The sequence below is a fragment of the Tamandua tetradactyla genome, chromosome 1 (genome assembly GCF_023851605.1).
Source record: "Tamandua tetradactyla isolate mTamTet1 chromosome 1, mTamTet1.pri, whole genome shotgun sequence".
Lineage (NCBI taxonomy): Eukaryota > Metazoa > Chordata > Mammalia > Pilosa > Myrmecophagidae > Tamandua > Tamandua tetradactyla.
The window spans coordinates 124,371,861-124,397,754 of record NC_135327.1 but is presented as its reverse complement, the minus strand read 5'-3'; the positions used below and the strand labels follow the sequence as shown (position 1 = coordinate 124,397,754).

Sequence of the window (25,894 nt, the reverse complement as noted above, 5' to 3'; positions counted from 1 at the left end):
CCAAGCTACTTTCCAGCTGCCTTCTTTTATCTCTGCCCCCTCCCTCATCTCTCTCTACTTCTCCACATGCTTTCACTCTATAAAGCCTAGGGTTCCCTTATCAGAGTATGCTTTTCTTTAAATTTGTCATATTCTCAGTACCTATGAGAAAGAAAATGTCCCTACAATACATTTAATTCCTTGGATAAAAATGCCATATAATGTAAATATTTTTAAGTTTTATTACTATTTCTCAATTCCATAGCATTTCCAAAAATATATAATTTGCTTTCAAGTTGATATTAATTTGATTGGTTGACTTCACAATATACAGTGTACTGTACTTTTTGTGTCCAAATTCATTTTGAATTCCCAGTCTCTTGAACTCATGAACATTTACAAAGCACTAATCTATTTTCAGCATTTGATTTTGACTACTTAAAATAGGTATTGTCTTTTCTAATTTTGGGAATAAAAATGCAAAGTCAAAACTTTATTAGCTGTTACTCTAAGAATTAGATAAACCTGTGTAATAACAAACATTTAAAATCATTTCCTAGAATGCAGTTTTAGTCTTCAGCCAGTGAATTACACAGAAGAGGTCTAAATGAACTTTGAATTGTGCTGAATTCAGTTCTTAAATCTGCAGCTGCAACAGATAGCATTACAGCGTGATCTTGAGAGAACTCCATGTGGCACCAGCTATTTTAGCAAGACAAGTTTTAATAAATAGCCCTTATTCTGTTAGGTAACTGTGTCAAACTTAATGCTTACTTCAAATACTTTGGAAAATATGTTTCCTCAGCCTTTAATTTGTTAACTTTGGGAGATTACTGACAAGAAATATGTATTAAATAAAATAAAAGAATAAGCAATTCCTCATCAGGAAATTTCATTGTTGCATTGTAGCATACTGCCATGGATGAGTATTGTATTCCATGGCAGCACAGAATAACCTGTGCTTTTATTTCATTTTGAAGAAAACGATTTCAAAGCTTTTCTGCCCATGTAAATGCAATTTTCTTTACGTAAGAAATAAGAATAATGTAATTAGATAAACCCATAGCTTAATTAGAACTGTTTGTCAGTCTAACATCTTTCCAGTATACCCTTTACCTGAAAGTATAACAAGCTGTAAAATGATGTAAGTGTCCTTTACCATCTAGCCAGAGCAGGTTCTTCTGCCCAGTATAGAACTCAAATATGAGAGCCTCTGCTTCAGACAGATTAACCCATTTCTTCTGTCATCTTCTACACCTTGAACATCTATTGCACAAGATTTCCTCTTCATGTAGGTATTTAGACATTTGTTTTCTCATTACATTATAAAGTCTTTGAGGATAGGAAACCTATCTTATCATCTATGTGCCTATAATACTTAGCAAACACTACAAGTTGTGCTCTTAGTAAATATCTGCTGAGAGTTTTTATAGAAGTTATCAAAGAAAAAATGCTAAATAACCCAAACTTATTTCTGCAAAACTCTGTTAGCATAGCATTAGCCTTCTCATTCTTACTTGCTGGGTTATTGAATAATATGTTCTATATTTGTACATATTATTTTGAATCATAATCTATTTTGTTTTGTTGCAGTGTTGGTATTAAAATACCTTATAGGGGTACATGGGTGGTTCAGTCATAGAATACTCACCTGCCCTGTGGGAGGCCCAGGTTTGATTCCTGAACCATATACCTCCCCCCAAAAAATAGATAAAAAGACCTTATCATCTCAGTGATTTTGTGTGTTAATTGTATTTTGTAGTTTTTTACTATAATTATTAATTATAATTAATACATGCCTTTAAAATATTGTTATTTTAGTTACAGATGATTCCATACCCTCTTATTCTGGATGTGATATGCCAAGAAAAGAAAGTAGCATGTGGTCAAAAGTAACTGAGGAAGGAACAGAGCTGTCAAAACGCCTTGTGAGGAGTGGCTTTGCTGGAACTGAAATTGACCCTGAAAATGAAGAACTTATGCTGAACATTAGCTCTCGGCTACAAGCAGCAGTTGAAAAACTCCTAGAAGCGATAAGTGAAACTAGTGGTCAGGTAAGCTCCTTATATTTCTAATATGTACTAAGTTGAAATAGGTTTTCTTTCAAGCCATGGAATGACAAAATCTTTTCTCTCTATTGTCTCATAAAAATTTGGTTAATTTCCCCTTCAATAATTGGTTCTCTTTGGAACAACCAACACCGATATCAATATTATTGTTTTCAGATGGTAAGGGTTTATATTATGGATTGATGCACCCTTCCAGTACTAAATCTTAGTTTTTAAAATTATTTGGTAATTTACAGAAAAATCATGCATAAAATACATAATTCCTATATACTACCCTATTATTAACACCTTGCTTACTGTGGTATATTTGTTACAATTGATGAAAAAACATTTTAATAATTTTATTGTTAGCTAGTCAATAGTTTACATTAGGGTTTACTGTTTGTGCCTTATAGTCCCATGGTTTTTTAAAAAAATTATGTTCTAGTAACATATGTACAACCTAAAATTTCCTGTTTAACTCATTCAAATATATAACTCAGTGGTATTAATTAATTCACGATGTTATGCTACCATCATTCTTACCAAAGCTTTCCCATCACTTCTAATAGAAACTATGTACAATTAAGCCATTAACTCTAATTCCGTAAACTCACATAGCCCCTCATAACCTATATTCTAGTTTCTGACTCTATGGATTTGCTTATTCTAATTATTTTGTAACAGTGAACTCATATGATATTTGTCTTTTTGTATCTGGCTTAATTCACTCAACATGATATCTTCAAGGTTCATCCATTTTGTTGCATAATTCAGGACTTCATTCCTTTTTTATGGCTGAATAATATTCCATTGTATGTATATATTAGATTTTACTTATCTGTTTATCAGTTGACACTGGGTTTGTTTCCATCTTTTGGCAATTGTGAATAATGCTTTTTATGGCTGAATAGTAATCCATTGTATGTATATACCACATTTTGTCTATCTGTTGATTGGTTGCTGGACACTTGGGTTGCTTCCATCTTTTTGCATAGTAAATAATGCCACTATGAACATTGGTGTATCAATACCTGTTTGAGAAACTGCTTTTAGCTCTTTTGGGTATGTACTTGAAAGTGGGACTGACAGGTCATATGGTAATGCTGTACTTAACTTTACTGTACCAAACTCTTCTACAGTGGGTGTACCATTTTACTTTCCCACCAACAAATGGAAATCCTCTCCATATCCTCTCTAACACTTGTTTTCCATTTTTTTATGGTACAATTCTATTAGTATGAAATGGGAATTCATTGTGGTTTTTATTTGCATTTCCCTAATAGCTAATGATGTTGAGCATCTTTTCAAGTGCATTTGGACCATTGTGTAGTTTCTTTGGAAAAATGTCTGTTCAAGTCTTTTGCTAATTTTTTTTTTTTTTTTTTTTTTTGAGTGCATGGTCCAGGAATCAATCCCTGATCTCCCATAGGAAGGGTGGGCAGTCTACCACTGAACTACCTATGCGCCCCTACTTATTAAGTCTTTTGCTAATCTTTAATCAGATTATTTATCTTTTAGTTGTTGACTTGTATGGCTTCTTAATGTGTTATGGATATTAAATCTTATTGGATATGTAGTTTCCAAATATTTCCTCCCATTGTGTAGGTTGTCTTTTTACTTTTATGATTAAGTCATTTGAGGCACAAAACTTTTTTTAATTTTGATGAACTGTGTGCTTCATTGAATGATCTGTTTTTTCTCTTGTTGCTTGTGCTTTGTGTGTAAAGTCTAAGAAACCATTGTCTAACATGAGACCTTGAAGGTGCTCTCTTGTATTTTCTTCTAACAGTTTTATAATTCTGTTTCTTGCATTATGTTTTTAATCCATTTTGAGTTGATTTTTGTGTCTGCTGTAAGGATATTCATTCTTTTGCATAAAGACATCCAGTTTTTCTTAATTTTGTTTTGATTTTCAGGTTTTTTAGATTCTCATACAGTACTTTTTTAATACTGCCCCCAAAATCTTAATTTCTCCATTGCATGAAGTGTTCCATTCAAATATATTATTTATTTTAAGAAATAATAATAAAAAGTTTCTAAAACAAACCATATGCTTTAGTATGTCGTAACAACCACTGTTACAATTCAACAGATTACACTTGCAATTCCTTCACATGAATTTTACATTATTTTCACAGAATGAGTAGATTACTTCACTTTATAAACTATCTCTTGGTAGTATAGGACAGTCTCTATGTTAAAGTACTATTTTTATTGAAACTTGGAATAAATATAACCATTGTATAACTTAAATTGCAGTTTTCTCTGTAAAATTCTAACCCTTTTGGTAATTGTCTCTTAAATTACTGTACTTAGAATTTTAAAAACTAATTGCTGCTTTAAAGTGAAGAAAATTCACTTATATAAAAAAACATTTAACTTAAAACAACTGTAGAATCATACCTGCCCTGTTAATCAAATAAATGCCTGCTTCATTGACATCAGCCACAGGGCCAGTATCATTAACATTATTTATATTGATATCTTTCTTCAAATTATTCTAAATATGTGTATTTCAAGGTATAGGAGAAACAGAAGTTAAAAAGTCAAAAGGGTTTCTTTGATCTGTTGTTTCTGATGTCTGACTGTCTTTGATGTTACCTTATTTTCTCTAAGAAATTATTCACTATGGTATGTTTTTGCAGTAGTAATGACTATTGAGCTTTGCAAATTTGGCAAACACATTGTCTGTTTGGTGATTTAATACCAGATTCATCTGCCTTTAGGTCAGATTAATGATTGTAGGCCATTTCTTGAGTCATGTCTTGGTTAGTGATGCTTGCAATAATTTACTTACTGCTTGGTTAACTTATCATTATTGGTCTATTACTCTTTTTTTTTTTGTCACTTGGTAATTTGCTGTTGAAATTGATTGAGGAAGGCATTATCAAAACAGTATTTATTTCCAGTGAAATATTTATCCTCTCAAGAATAAACTTCAGATATGACACTTAACCAAAGTTTTTCCCTGGTTCATTCTTCTTTTTTTTGAGACTATCAAAATCTTTTTCCATGATACGGAATGAGTTGTGTCTTTAAGAGAAAAGAATCCTGAAATTGCTATACACTGCAGTGAGAATTCACTAATTGGCTGGGAAAATAAGCTCTCCATGCATTGTTAAGCTTCTGTGTTGCACCTTGATCTACTAGCCAAACTAAAATATTCATATGCAGTTAAGTAGGTCTCAAAGACATTTTTATAGATAAATTCTGAAGATATAAAATGATACATAGTTATTTAGCAGTAGAAATTGCTATCCTTGGGCAATTCTTGTTTTGCTGAAACATATTTTCATAGCAGGTACAAAATGAGTCAAACACTTGCTTAATAACTCACAAATCTCTTTGAACTTTATAAAGAGCCAGAAGTGGTGTAGTAGTATTTCTGAAAACACAAATCTTTGTGTATTAGCCAAGAGCAAAAAGGATGACCTTGAGTACAAGCAACAGTAATTCCGTCTTTAACTAAAGCCGCAGTGAATTACTTTTCATTGCCATAAGCCCAAGCGCTAATATAGAAATGGCACCAAGAACAACAAGTTTCATTTGTGATATTAATTTCACAAGGTATAAATTATACTCTTGGATCAAAGAATTTTAAAATTTACTGTGTTTCTCTTTAGCCTCAGGTTTAGTAGACCGACTTTAAACTCAAATATTAACATCATGAGTGCTGTGCCATAGTGAGAAACTCCACAGCTACTATAAGAAAATGCATGTTTTCCAGTAAGGTTTACTATCTTTAAAGCCTTTACTTTTATATTTGAGATAACCCCCGTATTGGTTTTCATTTAGAATGCTTTTACACATAAGCCATTTTAAAATATATTGTCCCACTGAATCGACTGAGCCAATTTAGACATGTTTAGTTGTTTTTTTTAGCACTTTTAAAGCTTGAATGCATAATCAAATCATAATTAAATCAGTTGTGCATAATTAATTAATTAAATGCATAATTAAATCAAGCTTAAATCCTAATACATTTAAGTCTCTGGAAATTGTATGCAGTTGGGTGATTCTGTATTGATTTCCTACATGATTCTGCTTTTTTTTTTTTTTTTTTTACCTATTTCAGCCATAACAATATTTTAATTTCTGTGATTTTTACTTTCTTTCATACCATGAAAACAACTGTTAATACTCTTACTCTTTTAACCACTAATAAATAATTTTGACCTGTATCTCAACTACTGTTAATATGTTGCCAGTACTTGATGTTATTTTAAATTGTGTATGAACTAATTTAGTACAGCATTTGTCTTCTGACATGCACCATGGAATATGGTAAATAAATTACAAGTGATCGGTAGTGGATTCATTCTTACAGGCTACGAAAGAAAAACTTCCCCAATCCATTGATACTGGCAACAGGCAAGTATGTGGAATCTGCCTGGCACACTCAGTTCCCCAGGCAAGACAAAAGTGTATCACAACTGTCTGCCTATATGAGGTCGTGAGTGTTTCAGTAAGACTCTGACCATGTGTTTTTCAGACTGTTTTCATTTTGTTAAATGCTAAAGGAGCACTTTGTTATTGAGCTTTTAGTGTATTGTTTTTGTTTAAATTATCATAGAACAGATCACAAAAGCTTTGTTCAGAGCAGTAATTCTCAAAGTGCAGTACATCAGCAACATCAGTGTCTCTTGAGGAGTTGTTAGAAATGTAAATTCTCAGGCCTACAGAATGGGTAACTCTGGGGAAGAAGCCCAGCAAACTATGTTTTAAAAATTTGAGAACCATTTATCTAGAGATAATTGGTGTAATGTTTCCATAATTCTGACTTATTTTTGATGTTCTGCTAATACCTATTTTATAAAAGATTGAATTATTGAAATTAGGTATAAGAAGTTATAAAAAATCAGGTATTTCTTAGGTGAGTTATATTTCTAAAGCAATGGGAATTGTAGCTTTCTAAAACTTTCATTTAAACTAGATTTTGTCCAGTTATTGATCTTTCATAGACAGATATTTAAAGTCATTGACTTATTCAGAGCATTCTTATTAATACTTAAAATTATTCTGAACCTGATAAATATATTAACATCAGTTAGATTGATACAAAAGAATATATCGTCTTTGTGAAATGACTAGTATTCTACTTTTCTCTTAATTTGTTACTATTTGGTTCTTCAAGATGAAATATTTCACTTTAACCTTGATTTTTTTTTCACGTTATAAAAAATCTACAACAAAACTGGTAGGCACTGGTGTAAATATCTTTGTGCTCAGAGTGAAAGAGAAATTCAAGTAAATAGTTCTACACAGAACACTCTGACCTCAGAGTAGAAAGTAGCATCTGACAGTTTGGGATAAAGTAAAGATGAAGTAAGCTTATTGAAGGGCTCTATGCTTTGCTGGAGATACGTCACTCATTTCATTGGTGGATTTATTGAGCACCCACTATATTGACCTAATATTGACTATATAGCAGTTAATATTCTGGATACTAGATATACAACAGTGAACAGAACAGACAAATTCCTGCTCTCATGGAGCTTACATTTTAATGGTGGAGACCACAACAAGTAAATTTGTATATCAGATGGTGATAACTGTTGAGAAGAAAAGTAAAATAGGATGAAATAGAGTGTGATGAGAGAAGGGGATATTTTCTATAGGAAAATTAGGGAAGACCTCTAATCTCTGACAAAGTGATATTTGAGTAGATTCCTTAAGGAAGTTTGTGAGAAAGCCATGCAGGTAAATGGAGAAACAATGTTCCAATCAGAGAAATAGCAACTCTGAAGTCCCTGAGGTAGTGATGTACTTGATCTTTGTGTGGTTGACAAAGAGGCCAGTGTGGGCAGAGCAAGGAGAGAGGGGAGGATGTAGGAGATGGGGTGAGATTGGTACCCAGGGAGCAAATTACATATAGTTTTGGATTGAATGCTTAATAAGATGGGTGTCATTGAAGACTTTTTATTTTGAAATAATTTTATACTTACAGAAAAATTGTGAAAGTAGTACAGTTGGGGCTGGCCATGGTGGCTCAGCAGGCAGAGTTTTTACCTGCTGTACTGGAGACCTGGGTTCAATTCCCAGTGCCTGCCCAGGCAAAGAAAAAAAACTGGTGCAGGTGGTACATGTACTGGTCACTCAGCTTCTACTAATATTAACATCATGCATGGTCAGAACTAAATAATAAAACTGGCGCAGTACTGTTAAACCAGATTACAAACCATTTGGATTTTACCAGTTTTTCCACCAATGTCCTTTTTCTGTTCCAGGATACAATCAGGATCTTGCATTGCATTTAGTTGTCTACCCTCCAGTCCGCGACAGTTCCTGAGTCTTTCTTTGTCTTTCATGATCTCGATGCTTTTAGAAAGTACTGTGTGCTTATTTTGTAGAGTGTCCCTTAGTTTGGATTGGTGTTATAGTTTCTTAATTTAAATTGGTCTTTTATTTCATGATTAGATGATGCTGTGCATATTTGACGAGTACCACAGAAGCAATGTGGCCTCCTCAGTGTGTCGTATCAGGGGCACATGACATCGATGTGTCTTATTACTGCTGATGTTTTTTTTATTGTTTGTACTATCTGCTGGGTTTCTCTACTGTAAAGTTATTATTTTTCCCTTTATATTTAATACGTTATCTTGGGGGGGGGAACTTTGAGACTATTTAAATATCCTATGTCTCCTCAAACTTTCTTCTACTAAGTTTGGCATGTATTGGTAGATTTTGCCTTCAGCAATTATGTGTTCTGACAGTGATTTTCTGTTTTCCTCATTCCTTCATTTATTATTGGAAATTATTCTATAAGAAAGAGTCTTTACATACACATTTATTTGATCATTCAGTTTAAATATGGACTCATAGTTATTTATTTTATTCTGTGGGTTATGATCCAATACTATAGTCATGCATTCTGTTTGAACTTTGGCCATTTGAAATGTCTTGAAATGTCAGATTGGCTCTTGTGCCCTTTCAGAATGCTTATTCTTTTGAGCATTTCCTTTCTTTTCTGGCACTACAAGATGCTCCAGGCCCATCTTGTATTTTCCCTGGCCCAGCCCTAGAATCAACCACTCTTCCAAGGAATCCAAGTTCCTTTTAATTGGAAAATAATATTTAGAAACCAAGATCTGGGTGCTAGGTGTGTTCATTGCTACTAAACTGTCATTACTTCTAGGCCCTGTGAGTAAACATACCTATATTTGAAAATATAGTATGTGTACTAACTCTTGCATGTAGATTTATTTCTGTGTTTATCTGTGTATACAATAAAAAACCGTAAGTTCATACTGATACGCAATTCTAGTCTGCTACCACAGGGTTCACTCTACCCTTCCTCCTTTCCTTTGTAACTTTGTTCTCCAACAGTGAGAAAACAAGCTGTCATTATCTACAGTATTTTTATTTATTTGTTCAACCCTAATATATGAGTGATTTCAGAATTTTAAACCTATACTCCTGTGAGAAACATTTACTCACTAGAGTACAGTCTTTATATATGGTACTTCTTGTTTTTAGCCTTACAGTATCGAGTCCAAATACTGTTTTACAAACTAACCTAGGTTAGTTATAGTCTCCCCTACTCCCTTCAATATGGTTTTAGTACTCATTTCTTAATATAGTTAAATTAATTTGTCATTTGTCACCATAGTTTTTTTCTGTTTTGGGTTCATCGCATCTGGTTAGTACTTTTATATTTACATATGGTAAAATTCACTTTTTGTGTAGGCAGTTCCGTGGGTTGTGACATATACATTTAATCATGCATCCACCACCACAGTCATGATGCAAAACAGTTTCATCACCCAAAAACTTCCCTCATTTCCTTTTTTGTAGTCAACTCCTCTCTCTCCCCTGTACTTAGCTGCCAGATTGCTTTTCCATTCCTATAGTTTTGCCTTTTCCAGAGTATCATTAATGAGATCATATATTAGTAGTCTGGCTTCATTCCTTTAGTAAATTGCATTTAAGATTCATTTATGTTATTGCATGTATTAATAGTTTGTTCCTTTTTATAGGTAAGGATTATTCCATCGTGTGCATGCACCGCAGTTTGTTTACCCTTCACTGTTTAAAAAACATGTAGGTTGTTTCCAGTTTTGAATCATGAGAGATTTTTGAGTAATCAAACTTAAATTTTTCAAAAGGATCGCTTTGGCTGCATTCTTAAAAATAGACGGATTTGTTTCCTGGAGCCTACCCATGCAAAAAAAAAAAAAAAGATAGACTGAAAGGTGGGGCCAGGACAGAAGCATGGAAACCAGTTACAGAAGTCACTTACCCAGGCTTACAAGTTAGAGAGGGTAGAGTTAGAATTTAAACCCAGCCAGACTGGCTTCAGAATCCAGACCTTAACTACTACTTTTCCTGCCCTTTAAAAAGAAAGGAGTGAACCACGTGTGAGTCACCACTGATAAGGTCATGTAAGATACTGACTTAGGAGTGGAGGTCATTAGTGATCTTATAAAAGCAGTTTCAGTGGCGCAATGGATATGAAAGCTTGATTTGAGAAAGAGTGAGGGAGAGAATTCTGGGAAGAAGGCTGACTAGAGTAGCTTGAGATTAGCCCTACTCCAAGAAAAAGTTAGAGAAGGAACAGGAGGGCGACTGAGGTGGGAATTCGGGAGTGTGCTGACCTGGGAGAGCCTTCTGCACCACATGCGACAGTCCTGGTTGCAGAGGCCGAGGAACTGAGAGGCAGAAAGCTGGAGCCTGGTGTGGAGTCACAGAGCCCTGGAGCCCAGGGAGTGCATGGGTCTAGGAAGTAAGCCAGACTGCATTCCTTGGGCACACTACCCTCACCAGCACAGCCCCATGACCAGCAACTCACACCACACCCCACCCACCTGAACCCCATCACCCACTCCCATTCCCCGCACTCTAGGCATTCTCACCCCATCAGGCCCCAGTGTACGTACCTGCCCCACACACTCACTCCAAGTGCAACCCAACCTCCCCTTCTCCTGCTCCCCTACCAAGTACTACCTCCCCCTCCCTGTTCTCTGCAAGCTGTTGCCAGTGCATAAAGGTTGCGGGCGCTAACCTCCATACCGAGGCTACCACCAACCCCCACTCAAAGTGTCACACAGCCTCATCCCACCCTCCATGAGCTCAGCACATCCATTTATGGCACTTCCAGGCTCACGCATGCGCACAGACCCCCAATCACGTCATTCAGCTCTGGGAACCGCACTTTACAGCAGTCCTAGAACCGTACATACATACAGCCCTCAGCCTCACTTCCCAGCTCTGAGAAAGTGCCAACCTGCGCAGTTGAGTCGCTTCTGACCCCAGTCTATGAAAACATAACAACAACCTGCTGCCACAACTCTGCACATGCGCACAAAGGGCCCTGTGCCTTAGACCTGGCACACCGGGATTACGACCCCCCAGACCGGTGTACCTGCACAGCTACGTCCTCTCTGGCCGCTGGGCACCCATGTTCACAAGCATCAGCTTAACATCCCCAACCTGTGCTCATACCTGCCCCGAAACAAATTCCCCATACTGAGTGCTCCACCCTGTTCCCTGCTACCTGCTGTATAACCATCCCACAAGCACAAGGCCTTAGACTACTGAAAGAAATCAATTTCCAAAGTAAATCAATCAAGATATTTACATGCAATGAAGACAGCATAAGATCACTAAGCATACCACAATGCAAACGGATATAGCCCTGGCTAATGACCAAGTTAAAATGCCAGAGGAGACACAGATGTTGGAACGACTAATCAAAGATGTTCATACAACTCTACTTAATAAAATAAGCGGGATGGCAAATGACATAAAGGAGATCAAGAGACAGTAGAAGAGCACAGAGGAATTGGAAAGAGTAAATAGAAAAATAGCAGAATCACAGAGATTAAACACTCTGTTGACCAAATAAAAAACATAATAGAGGCAACACAACACCAGATTTGAAGAGATAGAAGAAAGAATAAGTGATATAAAGAACAGGATAATTGACTTTGAAGACTCAAAACAGCAAACGGCAAAAAAAGATGGAAAAAATTGAATGGGAACTCAGGGAAATGATAGGCAAAACAAAATGCACAAATATAAGAATCTGTGGTGTCCCAGAAGAAGAAGAGAGGAGTAAAGGGCTAGGAAGAACATTCAAGGATATAATGGGGGGAAACTTCCCAACCGTCATTAAGGACATAAACAAGTCAGTGAAGCCCAAAGAACTCCAAACAGAATAAATCCAAATAGGCCTTCCCCAAGACACATACTAATCAGTCTGTCAAATGTTGAAGAGAAGCAGAAAATCCTGAAAGTGGCAAGAGAAAAACGATCAACTACATACAAGGGAATAAAACTGAGTACAGACTGCTCAACTACCACCCTGGAGGTGAGAAGGCAGTGGTATGATATATTCAGTATCCTGAAAGAAAAAGACTTCCAGCCAAGAATTCTTTACCCAGCCGAATTGTCCTTCAAAATTGAGAGAGCAATTATAGTTTTCACAGATGAAGAAGTCCTGAAAGAATTTGTCAACAAGAGACTGGCCCTACAGAAAATACTAAAAGGAGTTCTGCCAACTGAAAAAAACAAAGACAGGAGAGGGAGGTCTGGAGGAGGACACAGAATTGAAGAGTACTGCTAAAGGTAATTTAAATAATACAAACAGAAAGAGGGAAAAGAATATATAGATCTGACAAATAAAATTTTAAAGATTAGATGGTGGAATCAAGAAACGCCTTTTCAGTAATAACTTTGAATATTAAAGGACTAAACTTACCAATTAAAAGATACAGATTGGCAGAATAGATTAAGAAACATAATTCAGCTATGTGCTGCTTAACAGAGACTCATCTTAGACACAAAGATACAAATAGATGGAAAGTGAAAGGATGGACTGTAGATGGAAAGTGAAAGGATGGACTTCACAGGGAAATTTTATCAAACATTCCAGAAAGAGCTAACACCAATACTGCTCAAACTTTTCCAAAATATTGAGGAAAAAAGAACTCTACCTAACTCATTTTATGAATCTAATCTAATTTTAATACCAAAATCAGGTAAAGATGCTATAAGAAAGGAAAACTACAGGCCAATTTCCCTAATGAACATGGATACAAAAATTCTCAATAAAATATTAGCAAATCGAATTCAATAGCACATTAAAAGAATTATGCACCATGGCCAAGTGGGGTTTATACCAGGAATACAAGAATGGTTCAATGTGAGAAAATCAATTAATGTAATACAGCACATTAACAAATCAAAAAGGAAAAGTCACATGATCATCTCAGTTGATGCTGAAAAAACATTTGGCATAATTCAGCATCCTTTTCTGATAAAAACACTCCAAAAGATAGTAATCAAAGCTAACTATCTCAATATGATAAAGGGAACATATGAAAAACCAATAGCCAGCATCGTACTCAACAGAGAGAGACTGAAAGCCTTCCACCCAAGATCAGGTGCAAGGCAAGGATGCCCACTGTTACCGCTATTATTCAACGTTGTGCTAGAAGTTCTAGCTAAAGCAATCAGGCAGGACGAAGAAATAAAAGGCATCCAGATTGGAAAGGAAGAAGTAAAACTCTCATTATTTACAGAGGATATGATACTATACTAGGAAAATCCTGAGAAATCTACAGCAAAGTTACTTGAGCTAATAAAAAAATTCAGCAAAGCATGGTAAAAACTGGGTCATGTAGAAATTTAGTGGCAAAAGGCATAGTATGTTGGTATAAATCAGCATGATATCTTTGCAAGCAAGTAGTTTGTTTCATAAGCACCAAGATTGAAATGTGGTAGAAGCTGAAAGTAAAGGATAGACAGTGGTCACATATCAAAGTCCTTTGTAGGACTTAAGGTGTTTAACTATATGCTGAAAAATGGGGAATCACTGAAGTATTTTAGTGGGAGAATGATATCAAATGTGTGCTGTAAAGAGATTGCCTAGGCAGCAGTGTGATGGGTACATGGGCAAGAGGGGAGTGTGGAGAGCTGTTCAATGTAGAGAGACAGGAAACTCTTAAACAGTTTTCCAAGTAAGAGGTAATAGAGATCGAGTTAAGGCAAGAGGGAAGAGATTTGAGAAATATTTAGGAAGTTGAATATGATAGAACTTGGTATAACTGATTGGATGTGGAAGATAAGGATGAGGAGGAGCATTGAAGATGAATCCTTGACTAAGTTGTTTCATTTACTGAGATAGAAATCAAAAGAAATGAATGATGAACTCAATTTTAGATAAGCCAGGTTTGAAATGCATAGAGGGAGCATTCAGGTAAAGATAGTCACTAGGTTCTGGAGTTTGTGGAGGACTATATTGGAAGTCATCAATATTTAAAAGCATTTGAAGCCATAGTTTTAGAGAATGTACAGTGAGCCAACTTTTTGTACCTGCAGAATGCTGACATTTAAAAGAAGGTAAAGGTACATATTCTTGAGAGGTAGGAGGAAAATCTAGAGAATTGTGTCATAAAAGCCAAATGAGTTTCAAAAAATGTCAAATACTATGGTGAGGTTAGGAACACCAAGGGTTTAGCGTCCATTGGATTTTCAATGTGGATGTCACCGGAGACCTTGAAACCAGTTTCATCGAGTGGTAGAGGAGATATCCAGAATACAGGGAGTTGAAGAAATAGACAACAATTTGTCCTGATGCCTAGCTGTAAAGAGTATACTAGTTTGAGAAGGAAAGTGTGCTTTCTTAAAGGTTGAGTAGTTTATATTTAATAGCCATGAAGAAGTTGAAGATACAGTACAGAGCAGATGGACTTTGTAGAGCCAGGTCATTAGAGTAGGTGAGGATGAAATCCAGATCGCATATGGAGCATGTGGCCTTTGGATCAGAAGGAACTTGTCTCTATTAAAATTAGAGAGAGAGTAGGATTGTGGGTTGTGGTTTTGGGTGGTGTTAAATTTCATTAGAAGAGACCCACAATCTAAATAAATATTGCGAATTGTCAAAATTCTTTGTTTTGTTTTATTTTATTTTTTAAGGTGTGGTTCTGTATGTTGTGTTACTGGTGGAAGATAAATGATTAAGCTTTGTACTTACTTTTAAAGTTAAGGCTGCTTTAGGTTCCTTAGGTATACTCTGCTTGAAAAAAAAACTGAGAAAGCATTTTCATTACTACATACCATGGCAAAGTGATTTGCCCAATGGAATGTATCTAAATCCTTACATTTATTATGGGTGCAGTTTACCTCTTTTTTTGCCTGACAGGCTTGTATTCAACCTAATGGTAGTTTTCTGTTAGATGGGATAGCTTTTATTACAAGTGAGGAAATTGCTTGAAAACTCCCCTCAGGTCCTTGGAAGTGTAACATCTTTAACACAGTTTTTATTTAGTAGTCTCTTTTTGGTTATCTTTGAGAGTATGGTTTCACACATTCTCGACTCTTGGATCAGATAGAAACAGAAATCTTCAGTTCTTTGGAAATTGTCCTTCAGCAATTAAAGTTTTCCAGAATCCAGAGATATTATTTAGAGCCATAGGAGATTATTCACCAAGAGATTCCTTTAAACTCTGGAAGAAATGAGTAAATAAGAAATTTATTCTCAGAAGAATGAGTTTCATAATATTCGTTTTTGAGAATAATGGAATTTAAGTTATATGCTTCTATATTTTCTCTAAAAAAGTGGTATTTCCTGAGAATAAACAGCAATATCTTTTTGCTGTTTTTTTTTTTTTTTTTTTATGTTTTAAGCTTAACTACAATCAAAATTTTGAGTCAAAACATGCAGAAACTGCCATCAGGTATTGCCTTTATTATGTTAGCATTGGTCAGGGCTCTGTCAGGGTACAGTACCCAGGATTTAGTCTCTCAACTAAATAAATTAGAGAAATAAGGGTACAAATCAAAATCTGGAAGTGCGTGCATAAAGTGTTTTACAATTTGAGGGAAATTATTTATAGGGAAAAGTTTAGATGGCTTGACATATTTAAATTAAAGCTGTTTAGTTTGGGAAACATAACTCTAAACAACAAATTAATACCTTCAAATATATATTAAAATCTGTCTGAAACCTGGGGATACGAACTAGTCTGAATAATTAAAAGTGTGTCCTTCTAAAAATGGAAGTTGCTTAATTTTAACAGATTTTGATTGCAAAAAATTTTACATACTTTCTTAAAATGGAAAAAATAGACTAAACTTGAATTATTTTTAATTCAGGCTTAGTTTTCTGAACAATATATTACGTGGTAATATACTGTCAGTTAATACACGTTGTTATGAGGGCTATTTTCTCTATCCGAAATCATCTTAATAGTTGCTTTTATGAATCTTTTTTATCCCTGTTTTTTTTTTTCTTTTTTGTTGGCTCTGACCTTGACCTAAATGTTATTATTTTTATGGAGATACTTCTTACAGGTTTTTGCTTTTGCTTTAAATAAGAGAAATAGACATCAGATTACAAAATGAACTGTAACTCATTTTGAGAGGTATTTGCTAAGCATGGGTTCCACCACTTCATAAAGCTGAGTACCTGGATATCAATAATTTTATATCTACTGATTCCCCACTAAAATCAAATGTACTATTGTATACAACTTGGGCTTTTAAATTTTACTCAGTAGTAGTAAGGTTAGGCCTCCATTTTGTACAGATGTTAAGATGTTTTCATAGACTATTTGGAGGACTCATAATAAATAGAAACTTGTTATTGCCAAGTTCCAGAATTTAAGAGACCGCTGACTTTCTCAATCCCTCATTTTCTCTGCCCCACGTATTAGTCCACTGTGAAGGGTTTGGATATTGGCTGTTCTAAACAGCTTTATATAGTGAAAATGGCTATCAAATGGATTTTTGTTAATGTTACCTGCTTGCTCTATTATAAGTTTTTCCATATTAGATAAAGGCTTTGTGGCTTAGGATATTAGTTACTGATAACTGATAGAGAAAAGGCACTAAAATGAAAGTTTATTGCTTTATTGAAAAAGCTTTTATTTCTGAGAATCTTTTAATGTTAAAAAGTTAGAGTTTTAGCTTTTTAAAATTGAGGGCTGGTTTATTAGATATTGCTCAGGTTTCTGGAGTTACCAGAAGGCTTACTCACTATTGTGTACAACTTGGACTTTTAAATTTTAATCGGGGCCAGAGGATACTTTAAGTGGTGTAATTGCCAGCTATTTTATATACAACCTAGCATGTAAAGGACTTTTTCTTCCTTTAACATTTACTCCATAAACAATTCAGTATGTAAACAAATTATAACTGAACTCTCTGAATTTAGTTTTAGTGGCTGCTCGAAAGAATATTTATTCCAGGGAAATATCAGAAGGAAATGCTAATTTAGTTTCCCAGAAATAATTATGATTGATATACTTTGACAGCTGAATTGGTAATGTGGACTCAAACATAATGATTTCACATTTTTTAATTAACGCAATTTTTTTAATGAGGTGGAAAAACACCAGCTTATCCTAGAAGCATTACAGGCTTGCCTAATTGCCCTGTTAAGAGCTCTGACGTGAAACTTGGATCCTGTTAGGCAGGCTTTTTTTGTGGGCGTATTAATTCACATTCCACCTGTCAGTGTACCTATAGGTAAAGACATTAAACCACACCCTTTGTTCTGACCTTTTCCTCAGGGAACACTTACTAGAATCCTTTGGCGTAGCCTGAGAGATGATTTGAAGAGCTCAGTTCAGAAGAGTTTTTCCTTTTAAATTGAGTGAAGCAGCAGCAAGGGAAGTAATGTTGCAACTACATTGACTGCTACTATGGAGATTTAAAACTTGACCTTCCCTGCCAAGTTCTGCTCGGAAAGCTTATTACCACAGACACGTTTGATAATGAAAGCTCTTTGTTGCTCAGCTAATGAGATTTTTACATTTTCGTTCTATGACGTTCTTCAAGGATTTAATAATTCTAATTGAACAGATTTTTTGTTTGGTTTTGGGTTTTTTTGGTTTGGGAGGGTTTTGCTTTTTGGTTTTGTTTTCAGATGAAGACTCACGGAGATCTCTTTTAGATTTGTAGGGGAATTTACTGGACTTTTTTCTGCATTTTATTGCTCAGTTGTACTATTTATTTGATAGTTCTAAAAAGAACATTTCATGCTGCTATGATGAAACTAAAAAAGAGCTTTTAAAATGTAGTGAAAAAAATGATAAAGCAAATGAGGAAATTTAGAAGCTACACCTTCTAGAATGGATTCTTACAGGACTTATTTGGCCACTGTCAAACTCAGTGGTTCACAGCTGGAAGAACAAGAAGAGGATGTTTATGAGGTTGAATCTCGTGTGCCTTTACCAAATCCTTTTCCTCTCTGTGAGCATTTGGATGAAAATAATTCTGTAATCATTAATACTTCTATTTTTCACTTTATTCACAAAAGAAATGGACACATATTAAAACTTATTTCTAAAATTTCACTGCCTACCCCTCCTTATTCAGTAAGTATGGAAAAAAATATTCATTCAGTTAAAAGCCTGTGTATAATTATAAATGAAATGTTACAGGTCTTTAATAAGGTTATGTGGGATACAGCGTTGTTTTTGTTGTTTGATATGCTACTACTCATTCATTCTGGGTATATTAAAGGGCTAAATTTAGGTCTAGGAGTCCTAAATTGGCTCATTTCTAATTCAGGAAAGCAGAATGAGATAAGATTACACTCTCCAGTTCCATGCAGTCTATTTTAAAAGATTCTGCTTATGTTTAATTATGCTTATGTTCATTATACCAATCTAAGTAAAAATGAAATGATTGTATTTGAGGGAATAGGTGTTGTGGTACCTAGAAGTTAAAGACTTGTCATCAAGCCGGTTATATGGCATATTAGCTGTAGCACTGGACAAGGAAAAGGAAACCTGTATTCTAATTCTAATTTTATTGTCAACTCTCTGAGGAAATCATATTCTGTATTTTTAATATGGCTACTAATCTTTTGAAGAAATACTCAAGCTTTTTATGTGAACTGTATTGTATAAATATTAAAAGGGGCTATTTAGCGTAAAGAGGCCTGCATATAAGGTATTTCAGGTTAATTTGATGCTTAAATATATTGTGAATGATTCACTACAAGTTATTCAGTACTTTTTATGACTTTCATGGCTTTACCACTCCCCTGGCTAATATTTAACAAGCCAGATGGTTTTTAGAAGTTAGTTTTATTACCTATCTTGCAACTTATTGATGCTTTACATTGTACTTTTAATGTAATGGTAATTATTAAGCTCCTTTAATATTTTGAAAATATTGAATATGAAATATTTACATTCTACATATTATTGTTATATATGTTGGTACATATTATCCACAAATATACCTTAACTCGGAAGAGATTTTTAAAAGTATTTAGATAAGCATTTGAATAGGTTGTTTATCCCGATAAAATGTGGAGCCCATCTCTTATATTAAATGAACCTAGTGTGCTAGATTTACTGTATTTGATTAGATAGCCACATTTAAAGGAAAAATACTCCTTTGCCATTTAGAGGTAAAAATAGGTAACATCACAGCTATTTTAGGAAATATTTTATGATTTAATATTCACACTTACTTTTCCATGAGTCTTAAATATGTCTTCATATTATTTTCAAACAATAAGTTATAGATGATATTTAAAACATTCACTTAAGGCAAAAATAGTTGAATACTGGATATTGATTTAGAATTACAATAAAAAGCTTTAGAAACTCTAAAATCCATTTACTGTGGTAAGTACCACTCAGATATGAGGAATAGAGGTCTTTAATTTAAAAATAAAATGTTTTTACATAACTTCATGGTTTTGTGATACATTACTTCTGTCTGACTATAAATGAGAAACCGTATGAATTTGACCAGTTTTTTAATTTCAAACATGGTAATAAAAAACAAAATATTTTATATGTAAATTTGCAAATTCTTATTGTCATGAGTCAATTATTAATGTGAATGAATCTAGGAGATAGTGTTAATGATCTGAAACTAGAACATTTGAGCTTAATTTTCAATAAAAACAGATAAACGGGTACTAAGGCAGTGCTTTTCTGCAATTTAACACAGTGAATTCAGCAACAGTAATCCAATTAATCTCCTAATTCGGAGCTTTGGCCCCAAGTCTGTATTTTATTGTCATCTAAAAATTGTTTAAGAATGTGGTCACTATGTATCAATGACTGCATTTTCAAAAGGGTATATTTATGGTTAATACCTCTGTATTCTAAGGATGTAAAATAAATTGACTATTCATATAGAACCTCTTACATGTTTCAAAAATAGAAAATTAAAATATTTAGTTGAAACAGATAAATCATGTATAATTTCTTTTTGTCATGCAGTCTGATTTTTGTATCATTGATGCCATTGTGTTGATCATATGTTATTAGTTTTTCATCATGTACAGCAGGTACTATAGGAATCATAATCAATAGAATGTTAAATACAGTGATAATAAAGTTTATCATTGAATACATGGTTATATAAAATGCTTTAGCAAATACAAATGAGCCTGTACTTCAACTTTATTTCTCCTCACATATGAGAGTACAGATCTGGTGAGCGATTTAAAGTGGTTTATTTCCAAAAGAAGCATATTCTTTTGTCCAGTAAAACCAGAATATATCTCTTAATGGAAAGTTGTATATATCCAGTCTACTAATGATTATCCTGCCTACTAATGTTAATATGCACTAGACATATTTAAATGACTACAGTTCAATAGTATAACTTTATTTTTATTTAAAACCCTTTTTATTTAGCTTTAATGGGGGATGGCACTGTCCCAATTATTTCAAATAATAATCCCAATTATTTGATTATCCTTCTTTATATATACTTTTCCTCCTTGTTTAGCTTGAACATGCAAAAGTTACACAGACTGAGTTGATGCGTGAGTCGTTTAGACAAAAACAAGAAGCGACAGAGTCCCTCAAATGCCAAGAAGAGTTGCAAGAGCGCCTTCATGAGGAGTCTAGGGCCAGAGAACAGCTGGCTGTGGAGCTCAGTAAGGCTGAGGGTGAGTACCTTGTTGTTGATAAATGATATTTAGAAACCACCAATTTATTCTAACTAGAATAGCCACTGACAAGTAGTTATCTTCAAAGTTCCTTTTAGCAATTTTTAAAACTGTATATATATATATTTTTAATTATAAAAAGAACTGAATAGAATTGCAGAAAGCATTAACAATTTAAGAAAACATAGAAATAGGATGGTGATGAGTTGTTACCATAATCCTACCATCCTAAGACAACTCTTATAATTTAAAGATGAGAGAAATGAAACTAAGCGATATTACCACCATTACATGATGAAACCAGGATTTAAACCTCTAAAGCGCCTATGGTTTTTATATTTTACCATGCTGTTGTGGGGTGATCACCTTCTAGAATTACTCAAAATGTCAACCTTCTCTAGTATATTTAACACTATGATTCATTCACAAGCGTCTGATTTCTATTCAGCTTTCCAGGAATCTATTTATATGTCCTAATAAAATCTTATAGCTACATAATACAGAGTTCCAAGAATTTTCATTTTTAAGTCTAGAAGAAAAGACTGCATATAACATAATATATTAAAGGCTATTAGTTACTGCTGTCATTAGCAACAAATTTAGTCAACACTTTTAATGGGTTGCAGTGATTTAAAGTTTTGCTAACAATATACCTTTTATGTTTATATTTACACTTAATGGTAAAATTTGACATAAGTAATGATCTGATTCCCTGTTAATTTTATCTCAAAGGTGTCATTGATGGCTATGCAGATGAAAAAACTCTTTTTGTAAGACAGATTCAGGAAAAAGCTGATATAATAGATCGTCTTGAGCAGGAGTTATTATGTGCAGGTAATAGATTACAAGAACTGGAGGCAGAGCGACAGCAAATCCAAGAAGAAAGAGAACTACTGACAAGACAGAAGGAGGCTATGAAAGCAGAGGCAGGCCCAGTTGAGCAACGTATGTATTTTTCAGACTTTATATGACCGATTATTTGTATTTTACTTAAATGCTTTTTGTTCCTTTTTTTAGTGCCATTATCATACATTTTAAATAAGGACTTGAAAATTTATAATTTACATTTTAAGTCAATGTCTTATTAGCAATCATGTAGAATTGAGGTGTTTTTCATTTTCTTTTCCCTTTGACGTATGTTAGCAGGGAAAAATTGTTCACCATTTATCCTCAAGTCTGCCTCAAGAGGATGCAGCACAAGAATGTGGTATTTTTTTAATTCTGTAAAATTTGATTCTTTGAATAGCAGAGAAGGAGCAGAAATATATACTTGGATTAAATTACTAAGAGGACTGTGATGGGTGAGCAGATAGTGGTAGATTTAAACCTTGCAAGTAGAGTAGATTGAAAGGTCAGTGGCTGCTAGTAGAAGGCCAGTATCTAGTTTAATCTATTGTAAATGGACTTTACTCATAAATGGACTTGACTCTTTTCTGAAATGAGAAATGAGGTAATATTTTATAGTTATGGGTCATTTAGAAGTAAAAAATTTAAATAAATTTCCAATTTTGTAATGGAGCTTTACTCTTTTACATGTCCTTAGTTCTATATTACGTAATGCAGTTGAAATTATAAATGTGTAGTTTCACTAATTTCATGTTATCAATTTAGAAATACCACATTCATTTTTTAAATAATAGTGTTCTATCTGATTGCTCAAATTAGTTTAACACAGATTTAGGCCTGCAATTTTAAATATGGAAAGTATAAATTTCATACAATAGAATATTTAAGAAAATATTGCGACTTCTCATAATTGTTACCAAGGAAAATAATTAATGGTTTCAACTTTTGCTTCTAATTCTCCTTCTGTTTTCTCTGTGCATTATCCTGTGTTAGGAAATAGAAGGCATGTAAATTATCACATTTTGTTGTGCTTTTTTTTTTCTTTTTTCTATTTTCATAGGAAGAGTAGATGCTGCAGTCGATGCAGCACCTGGAGCAGGTGTGTTTATGCAATTGCATGGTCAATCTTTGGGTGATAGACTTACAACTCCAAAAATTGGGTGACCCTTGGATTTTCAACCCACTAACATATTTCTAATTTTACAATTTTGCTGTTGTGTTTCACACTTACACTTTATCTCTTTAACAAAAACTTTTCTGACAATAAAAGTACATGTTTTTATTTAAAATTAACAATTAGATTCATAATGACCATCATCTTGTATCTATGCAGAAAGCTTCTTCAGCATTTTAAAGAATGTATTTGTTTATTAAAACACTTTTTTCTTTAACAAATATGTTAAACTGTTGCAGCCTATGAATTTTCAAAATACTTTTTTGAAATCTGGAAGGGTATAAGATGATGGTATCAAAAGGATCAATGAGATTTAGTAAATAAAGAAACTTTCTGGTTGATTTATTTTTTATGTTAACCTCTAATATCAGTATTGTTTAAAAGGAAAGCTGTTTTCTATAGATTCCTAGTCCTGAGCACAATTTTTGACAGACCAGTTAGTATAAAGACTCTAGGAACATGGGTCTTCTGTCTTCTACATTAGAGAATTTTTTACTTTTTCTCTGTATACTTTATTATGATATTATTAATAATAGCTAATACATGTAGTGCTTACCATATTCTAGGAGCTTTTCTTTACATATATTAACTCACTTGATCCTCACAAATAACTCTTAAGAAATAGGTACTATTATTATCCCATTCCATATCTAAGGAAACTGAAGACAGTCTGTTGAGTGTCATATACAAAATAAGTGGCAGAGCTAGATTTGAACTCACAGTCTCTGCTCTTAAGCACTACATTACACTTCACTGCCTCTCATATTCATCAGTTTCCCTTGATACACATACATGTGTATCATGTAAGAGCAACTCAGGAATATGAATCTAATAAGGAATAAAACTAACAGGAAATTCTGATTGCAGTTGAGTTGCTTTTTCTATACTGTAAATGGCTTCGGTTAAAGATTTACAATATTTTATTTCCATGTGTATTGTGTATGCATATAAAAGTGACTTTATAGGTTTGGAATTCATTGATTTTTGCCTGAGGTTACAATAGAATGGTAAGTTTTTCTTATATTCTATAATTTAACTAGACTTTGTTCTTTTCCTCACAGTGAAAACATTTACTTGTAATTTGCTATGCTCTTTTCATAAAAATACTGTTTTTAGTGACAGGACATATCCTTCTCTGTTAATTTTTTATAATTTATACCAGCTTGCTTACTTATGTAGGAATATGTTAAGATATTTGGATATTTTCATAAGAAAAAATTTGCCCACTTTTATTTGTGTTTGAATTAATACCCAGGTCTTTTGTTTCATGAAATTAAAATGTAAGCACAATTATGGGTTGATTTCACTATCAGAACATCATTAATTGGATTTAATTTAGTATATTTTTTGTATTTGTAAACAGAATTATTACAGGAAACAGAGAAACTGATGAAGGAAAAACTAGAAGTACAGTGTCAAGCTGAAAAAGTACGTGAGGACCTTCAAAAACAAGTGAAAGCTCTAGAAATAGATGTTGAGGAGCAAATCAGTAAGTTTATTGAGCTGGAACAAGAAAAGAATGCTGAGCTAATGGATTTAAGACAACAGAACCAAGCACTGGAAAAGCAATTAGAAAAAATGAGAAAATTTTTGGATGTAAGTATTCTCAATTTTAATATCAATTATCTCAAAGGAATGTTACTTGGTACATTTTATATCTATGAATTTTAAATTATGAAGAGGCTCTTGACGTCAAATATTTTGGATTGTGCTTAAAAAGTTTTCCAATGAAACCTTCCAGCAATTGTTATCCAGATATCAGAATTGAAAGCAGTATACCATATTATAAATAAATCCTTCCAATTAACCTTTCTAAATTCAGGATTAAAAAGCTTGTCATAGTCTTTACTTTAAGCAATAACCAGAACAAGTGTGGATTCTTAGAGCTAATTGGCCACCTCTGCTTCACCCTCAGAAGATATGCACAAAATGTAGCAGTGTGCCCTTTGGGAAAGGGACTGGAACCCAAGTTTTCATGCTCTTCCTAGTCTCTTCCTAAAAGAGGCTAAGCCTCTCATTTCACACAGGTGTGCTTCTTTGGAGTTTCATTTAAGCCCAAAGTTCCCTTCTCAGATCTGAGAATCATTTTCTTAGATATATTATAATTTTTTTTATATAAAACCTAGATTAGGATGAAAGAAACTGATTTACCAAATAATTGGTTTATTTGTTTTGTTTAATGATTAACAGAATTCTTCCTTTGTTCCAAAAAGTGAAATTCATTTTAAGGATAATAGGATTTTTATTTTATATTTGACATTACCTAAATTAAAAAGAACTGTTGTACTTTAAATAATATTTAGTTACTTCCAAGTTTATGGAAAAAGCAAAATAGGCTATGCATCATGCAGAAATGTTATCCTTCTAAACCTTCATGGTATTCTGTGGTTACCAGTTATTTCCTTTCAAATAAAACTGTACCTGTAACAAAAGGGAAGTAAAGGAAAAATAACTTTGAAAAATATTGTTTCTTCAGTTGTTACTGTTTCTAAACTTCAGGAGCAAGCAATTGATCGAGAACATGAGAGAGATGTATTCCAGCAGGAAATACAGAAGCTAGAACATCAGCTTAAGGTTGTACCTCGATTCCAGCCTATCAATGAACATCAAACTAGAGAGGTAAAAACTTTGTTGACACTGCCTACCTTATAGGAATTTTTTTACTTTTTTTTTTTCTTCCTGGCTGGATCTGGCTGCGTGGCTGAGGTTTGGGAAATGTTGATCTATATCAAACTCATCTTTTGAGGGTTGGGGAAACAGAGGACCAGGAGGGCTGGTGGATCCAGTGACGTGCTTGTATAATAATCACTTCTGCCCTGTACTGAACATCACTTGTGTACTAATCAAGCTCACCTCCTGCATTTCGTTTACTGGCATCTTTACAACAACCCTAGGAAGTGAGATTCATTGAACCCACTTTTGTGGTCATTTCCACCTCTCTCTCACCTCCCAGCCCTCTTGAAGTTAGGCATG

At 33.9% G+C, this 25,894-nt stretch overlaps 1 protein-coding gene across 18 annotated transcripts in view; it reads left to right on the top strand.

Annotated features, from left to right (window-relative positions):
* The window catches only part of AKAP9 (A-kinase anchoring protein 9), a 206,743-nt gene that overhangs the window by 119,002 nt on the left and 61,847 nt on the right, over positions 1–25,894 (top strand). For 14 of the 18 annotated variants that reach the window (XM_077164310.1, XM_077116955.1, XM_077140571.1 and 11 more), the window contains 6 exons: positions 1,801–2,033; positions 20,739–20,901; positions 21,634–21,846; positions 22,808–22,846; positions 24,285–24,517; positions 25,421–25,540. In XM_077164310.1, the coding sequence (XP_077020425.1) occupies positions 1,801–2,033; positions 20,739–20,901; positions 21,634–21,846; positions 22,808–22,846; positions 24,285–24,517; positions 25,421–25,540 (1,001 nt within the window). Of the gene's footprint in view, positions 1–1,800; positions 2,034–16,319; positions 18,353–20,738; positions 20,902–21,633; positions 21,847–22,807; positions 22,847–24,284; positions 24,518–25,420; positions 25,541–25,894 lie in introns of those variants that run through there. The other 4 variants (XM_077110708.1, XM_077146910.1, XM_077128881.1 and 1 more) reach the window with 2 other exon arrangements.